This window comes from Chrysochloris asiatica, unplaced genomic scaffold (genome assembly GCF_000296735.1).
Source record: "Chrysochloris asiatica unplaced genomic scaffold, ChrAsi1.0 scaffold00014, whole genome shotgun sequence".
Lineage (NCBI taxonomy): Eukaryota > Metazoa > Chordata > Mammalia > Afrosoricida > Chrysochloridae > Chrysochloris > Chrysochloris asiatica.
The window spans coordinates 7,041,388-7,048,462 of NW_006408532.1; the positions used below are offsets into that span (position 1 = coordinate 7,041,388).

The 7,075-nt window shown below is 51.8% G+C and overlaps 1 protein-coding gene across 1 annotated transcript; it reads left to right on the forward strand.

Moving 5' to 3' along the window:
- The first annotated feature begins 4,643 nt into the window (after nucleotides 1-4,643).
- Nucleotides 4,644-6,703, forward strand: LCN2 (lipocalin 2). Its single transcript, XM_006834980.1, has 6 exons — nucleotides 4,644-4,775; nucleotides 5,009-5,145; nucleotides 5,702-5,781; nucleotides 5,920-6,039; nucleotides 6,275-6,449; nucleotides 6,610-6,703. The coding sequence occupies exons 1-6, from the start codon at nucleotides 4,644-4,646 to the stop codon at nucleotides 6,701-6,703; spliced, it is 738 nt and encodes a 245-aa protein (XP_006835043.1).
- Nucleotides 6,704-7,075: the final 372 nt, after the last annotated feature.

Here is a 7,075-nt window from a genome sequence, read left to right on the forward strand (position 1 = left end):
GTCCGTCCTGACAATTATGTCTGAAGTATGAGAGACAAAGTTTGGCCATCCTGGCCTCCAAGGAGCACTCTGGCTGCACTTCTTCCAACACAGATCTGTTGGTTCTTTTGGCAGCCCATGGCACTTTCAATATTCTCCTCCAATACCATAATGCAAAAGCATCAATTCTTCTACAGTCTTCCTCATTCACTATCCAGTTTTCCCATGCATGTGAGGTTATTGAAGGTTACCTGAAAAACTTGTCCTGCTATTGTTCCGTGGCCATCCTGTACTAAACTGAAAAGCTCATACACTTGTAATCCATGTACCCTTAATCAGCCATGTGATCTCACATACATGTTATCCACCTGTCTCTGCTAAATTCCTGATTTTAGATATCCCACCTTCGACTCCCTTGATTGTCTTTCAGATTATGACTTTGTAACTTTTAGTTCCTGCTCCAACTATACAAAAATGCGTTCTTTCTCATTGTCCAGCAGAATAGCCATCTTCATTTTGTGAGTGTGGATGTCTTTCCAGTCCAGCCCGTCTTACCCCTCAGTAAGCTTCCATCGCTATCACTTTAAGCCGATTCCATGATGCTGCTCTAGGAAAGTATGGGTTTTAAACAATAATATATCAATATTGGTTCCTCGGTTGTGACACATACCATCCTACTATTTTCTATGATTTCTTTTCTAAATTCTTAACTGTGGATAATTTTCTTATGAACATATAGCCTTTCTTACTCTAAAATAGACATTTAAAACTGTAAACGATTCCGGCAGGGCAAGAGTCTGTTTCATGGACGATCTGGTTGTCTGGCACTGGAGAGCCCTTCAGAGTGTCCAATCTGCTGTTCACCTAGGATTATTTTCAGATGGACTCAAGCTTTCCTCATCCCTAAGGTCACAAAGATGCATTCACCCTTGCCCACCCTTGGGGAAGCTGCAACCCCGCCAGGATAAACTATCCACTCCAAGGTCCAGCCACACTCCTTTGCCTTTAGACTTTTCTTGACATGTCCCAGCCTTGTCCACATACCCAGCTAGGGTCCCTGTCAAGTGGAAGAGGCAGGAACCAGGAAAGCCTAGAGACTCCCCAGGTGAGCTACGGCATGGGAGATGGGGACATGGAAGTTGGAAAGCTACGTCTGGAAATAGAGACTCAATCCAAGGCCCTAAAGTAAATAGCCCTTCCACTCCAGGTCTTTGTGGGAGGGGGTTCCTGGCTTGGCCCTTTAGTATACAAAGAATCATCAACAAGCCTACCTAGTCCTTTACTGCCCGGAGACCTCCTGCTCAGTCTTTCAAACAGCTGAGAAGGGACTGTTTTAGCCCCAGCCATCATGGCCAGGCTGGATACTGTTCAAGGGCTTCTGGAAGCCAGACCAATAGGAGCTCAAATTAGATTACAAAGATGTAAGCATCACCAGGCAGTGTCTTGATGGCCTCACAGGTGAATTCGAGCAGAAGTGGGCACAGACCCCTCTGGGAGGACAAGCAAGCCACTGCCATTTTTCTATATGTTTTCCTCTTGAGTGTGGGGAGGGGAGGAGAGCCACCCACAGAGACCATGAAGGTGATCTGGACCAACATGGATGAGTGGAGGCAAGACACCCTTAAGGGATAGAGTAGGCAGGAGTCTTTGTTCTGGCTCCTTCCCACAGAAATGTGACTGTTTTTAAGCTCCTGTGGTTGCTAACCCTAAGCAGGACTTAGAAGGTCCAGACCTGGCTTCTCCTAGGGTTGTTTCACTGCAAAAAGCTACAGCTTCCCAGAGAGAGTGCAGTCTCACTGCCACCCAGCTGGGGGCGCCTCCTATAGGGGAGATTAATGAGTGTGGGTGTCCTACCACACACACAGACACACTTGAAGTTAGACTGTTTGGAGATCCCAGGGTTTGAGGGTTTCCCCTGGCTTTGGGCAGTGAGTGCCGAGGAGTGTGTCCTATCTGTCCTGCAGTCCAGGGTCTACAAAGTTCTCACCCAGAGCTCCGAGTACTGAGTTACATAGCTTGTGTGAGGTGGGGGTATGTGTGTTGTGCACTGAGTCTGCTGAAGCCCATGCCTTCCTCAAACAGAATACTGTTAAATGTCCCCAGCTGATCCCTTACCCTTCCAGCCACAGCCAGCTAAGCCCAGAACACCCGTTGACTAGAATCTTCTACTACTTGGCCTGGTCTCTGCCCCAGCCATGGCCATGACTGTCCTTGGACCCCCAAGAGGTCTGGCTGGAACTCTGCACTCCATCTCCTCACAGATAGGTGCCAGATGAGGAAGGGAAAACGAGGTGACCCAAGATCACCCAGTGTCAGCAGAGACATAGACATAGAGCTAGAAATAAGACCGAAACCAAAAATTCCAAATGCATTGCCATCAAGTTGATTCTAACTCACAGAGACCCTGTAAAATGGCATAGAGCTGCCCCCATAGGGTTTCCAAGGTTGTAATGTTTACAGAAGCAGACTGCCACATTTTTCTGCTATGGAGTGACTGGTGGGTCCAAACCACTGACCTTTCAGTTAGCAGTCAGGGGCTTAACTACTGTCTCACCAAGGCTCCTTGAGACAAAGCCAGTGGGTCTGAAACAAGCCTGGAGCCAGCTCAAACAGAAGAATGGATACTAAGTGGTGTGAAAAGAAACTCAAAGAGGACCTCATGTAGGGACATCTAAATTCCCAGCTGTTGTCCCTGCATAGCTTCATCCAATCTACAGAGCAGTTCTCTTTACAGTATGTGTGTGGGTGCCTCCTGGGGGAGACTTCTGTCCACCTAGAGGAACCAAGGTTCAAACCTAGCCTGGGGGTCCTTGGGCAGCTGTCTTCCTTCTACACCTGGCCCTAGTTCTCCCTTCTTCCCCTCCCCTCTCACCCCAGTTCATGTCCTGAGACCCCACCTAGGGTGACTCTGCCCCCTGCCTTCCAGAGTCTGGAATACTCTGACCAGTGTATCCTAGATGACCCAGGGCACTCCCTCTCCCCTACTTAAAACTTTTTGAAGCTCCATCCACCAGTCTGCCCCATATCCACAGTTACCACCGACTCAAAGACTCCTTTTAAGGTCAAAGAAAGTAGCATCTTTGAGCAGGGGTGGAGTCATCAGGGGCTGTGAGGTTGGAGGTAAGGGGTGGCAAGCGGCAGGGCAGGCTTTGATGGCAACATCGTCCCTGGCATCTTGCTCACTTTTGCTTCCTGTCCTTTCATCACCTCCATGGGGAGGCCAGGACTGGCCTGAGAGAGCTGCTGTGTATTGGTGGGTGTTAGCTCCCTGCCTACCAGCTCAGGCTACCCTTCAAAGCCCCTTTGCTCAAGGTCCCACTGACTTATGCTTGGGGTGCTGATTCCTAAACAGCTGTTGGGTAGATCCAATAAGGTCCTGTGAGTCCCATCCAAGAGAGCAAACCTTCAATTCAGGCTGAGGTCAGAAAGGCCAGTAGGCATTCAGGCTGAGACCTGTCACTGCCTCCCAAGGACACTGGCCAGGCCCCAGTGAGAAAACTGTTACTCTCCAGGACGGTTGAGCATCTCCGCCCAGGGCCCAGGCTTGTCTTCAGTGGACCTGGACCGGAGATGGCGAGAAGGTATCTCAATAATCACTCCTCACATTCCCTGTGACTCAAAGCAGGTGGTATCCAGAGCAGCAGGGTGGAGCATCCACCTGGCCCAGCCCACTAGGCTATGGTTAGGCTTGCCCTCACCAAGGGCAGATGCATGATTTATTGTCCCCTCACCAAAACACTGAGATCTCAGTGTTTTGCTTGCTAAGAGCCACATCTGCAGCCCACATACTCCACTTGGAGTCTCTGCCCACTGGACCCCTCAGGAAGCTGGGGGTCCAGGTCCCCATGACTGTCTTTATTGTGTTGTTGTTGAGTGTCGTTGAGTCGATTCTGACCCATAGCGACCCTGTATAGGGTTTGACTGTCTAGGGTGCTGCAAATAAAGGATGGAGAAAGGGATGTGCTGATTCAAGGTGGCGAGCACTCCCAAGTTAGGGCACATTCCCAGGTCAGTCTCTCTGGCACCTCACCCTGGGCTAGGGTCTAGTGTGGGGCTCCTTGGAGGGCTAGGATTCAGCTAATTCAAAGTAGCAGAGACATTCTGCCCTTCCCTATCAGGAGAGTCCACTCTCAGTGCCTTCCTTCCCTGTCCTTTACAAGAACCAGGAAATAGCACATGGTCTGCTGAGCTGAGGTATTCTTTGTTTTCAGCAGGAATGAGGAGGAGGCCTTGCCACACATTCCCCACCCTGGGCTCAGATCCAAGTAGGGAAACTTGGAGGTCAGAGATGACAGCTTGTCTAGCTCAGTGGATAAACTCAAAGTGAAGGAAAGGGGCACAGAGAATGTGTGGAGATGCCCTTATCTTTGCCAGAAGTACAGGGCTCTGGGGGCTGTCCCTTCACTCAGGACATCTTGCCCCTTCACCTTGCCCAATCTTGACTAGGAGAAATGAGTAGAAATCTTGTTTAGAGTTTCAACAAGAGTGGCTGGTAATTGCCTCATCTTTCCTGAATTTGGCAAAGGCTGTATCACCTGACCCTGAGGCGGGCTGACTGCTAGGTGGGTCCATAAATAGAAGCCCCAGGCTAACCTCCTCACTCACCTCCTCTTACTTCACCATCTGCAGCTGCCTGAAACTCCAGCTTCCTCAACCCTAAAACCATGTCCCTAAGTCTCCTGTGGCTGGGCCTCACCCTGCTGTGGGCCCCACAGACCCAGGCCCAGAGGCCTAACCTTATCCCAGCCCCACCTCTGCTCAAGGTCCCTCTGCAACCTGACTTCCAGGATGACCAGGTAAGGGGTCTGGAGGAGCCCTGCAGGGAAATCCCAGGGAGAAGAGTTCTTGTGCGAAGCAAGATGGGTGCTACTCAGGGAGCCTAGGGCCCAGACTTTAGCCCAGTCCTACCCACAGGTCCCCTGATGGAAGACCCCTGTGCCTCTGGGTCAGGTAACCCAGAGGTGCCAGCAAGAAGGGAGGGCTCTTGGGGCTGCACTTGCGTTCTGCCCATCATCAATTCCCTCTGCAGTTCCAGGGGAAGTGGTATGTCCTCGGCCTGGCGGGGAATGCTGTTACGAAAGAAGAACAAGGCCAGTTCAAGATGTACACCACTACCTATGAGCTGAAAGAAGATGGTAGTTACAACGTCACCTCCACCCGGCTTGTGTGAGAACCACCTCCCCCCGGGTGGACCATGCAGTACCTGAGAGGCAACCCCAGGGGTTGGATAAACAAACTAATACCACAGCCAAGGGGTGACCCAAGCTGAGGGATACAGTTATTCATCCCATTGCTCCTTACTGAATTCATTCATTCAACCAATGTGTGGATTTCAGAGGGTAAATTGCTGGAGAGATTATAGAGAGGGGAGCAGCAAGAGAAGAGGAGTGGGTGAGTGAGTGCTAGAGGTAGGAGGAGGCAGGGAAAGCCACCCAGGAGAGGCAGCCCTGAGGAGAAATGAATAGCAGGTGTAGAGCAGAGTCAGGAGGCCTGGGGCAGCAGGCCAGGCAGGGACAGGCTCACAGGAGGAAGACTTGGGCTCATCTAAGTTGGGTGGGGTGGGGCTTCATGCTGTAGAAGGAAAATGGGCCTTTTTCATGTGTTGGGCTGGGCACATCAGAATCTTGGCCCCTCCAGTTGCAGCTCTTCCCTATCTAGTCCAGCCAAGGGGCCCCAAGTCTATGTGGTCTCCTCTCTCAGTCCCCATCTCTCACTCCCACAGGAATAAGAAATGTTTCCACTGGATCAGAACTTTTGTCCCAAGTTTCCAGCCAGGCCAGTTCAACTTGGGCAGCATTAAGAGTGAGTTCTAATTAAGGCAGAGGCCTGGGGGCTTGTCTCCTTCTGAATGCTTCCTGCCCCTCTACACAGATGATGTTATATGAGGAGCAGCCCCCTTTACTCCCAGGGCAGGGCTTACCCCTCACTGCCCACCCACAGATTTCCAAGGTGTGCAGAGTTACACAGTGCGTGTGGCAGCCACCAACTACAACCAGTATGCCATAGTGTTCTTCAAGAAGGTTTTCAACAATCAAGAGTACTTCAAGACCACCCTCTATGGTGAGTCCTCACTCCTGCTCCTCAGGGACCCAGCTCCTGGCAACATTTTGGGACAGGAGAGGCCCATCCCCACCCAGACCCCAAAGTCCCATCTGGCTCTGCTCTGAACTCCTGGGAGATCAGGGAGAGACAGCTTTCCTTGGGCCCTCTAGGAGGAAGGGGTCTGAGGTCTCCTTCAGTCATTCAACAATATTTATGGAGTGTTTGTCGGCCATGCTGGCTGTCTTGGCCACAGGGAGAACCAAGGAACTGACCCCTGAGCTGAAGGAGAACTTCATTCGCTTTGCCAAGTCTCTGGGCCTCACAGATGACCACATCATCTACCCTGTTCCAATTGGTAATGGCCAGTCGGGAGAAGCAGAAGGGGACATGAGGACTGTCCAGGCCTGTGCTGCCACCCAGAGAAAGGGGTGGGGAAGGGACTCAGTGTTCACCTTCAGCCACTGGGGTTTGAAGGACAGATGGCCCAGGAGCCCCATAGAAGCCACTTTGAGTTCAGGAAGACTCTGCCTTTCCCTGGGCCTGTGGGGCCCCCCGGGGACTGGGGTACCAAATGCTCCCCCTTGACAGGTTAGTTGGGGCCTGCCCAGACGGGAGTTTCTTCTGGTTCGGCTCTCAGTGCCCTGAGCTACCTCTCCCCTTATCCTGGGTCCTGCTGTCCTGAACCAACTTCCTTCACCCTTGGGCTTGCTCACCACTGACTTGGAAGCGCTTGTTGTCAGATGGCAGGCTTGGGTAGAGAGTTCCTGTCAGCCTACACAGAAATCTCCCAGCTTCCAGGCTGACAGTCTGCCAGGGCTTAGCTCAGTAAACGGCAGGAGGCCTGGTTCCTAAGTAGAGGTGAGGCTGAGTCTCCCTTGCATCCTGGGTGTCTCCAGGTCAGTCTTGTCCCAGGCCTTTCTCCTACATTCTCCTTCCTCTCCCTGTTCCTACCCACCATCATCAGTCCCTCTGTGACCCCATCCCTGAAGGAATCCCCCAAATCTACAGGGCCACTCGGAGGCCGGGGGCAATGCAAGGGGTCTTGGCAGTTAAG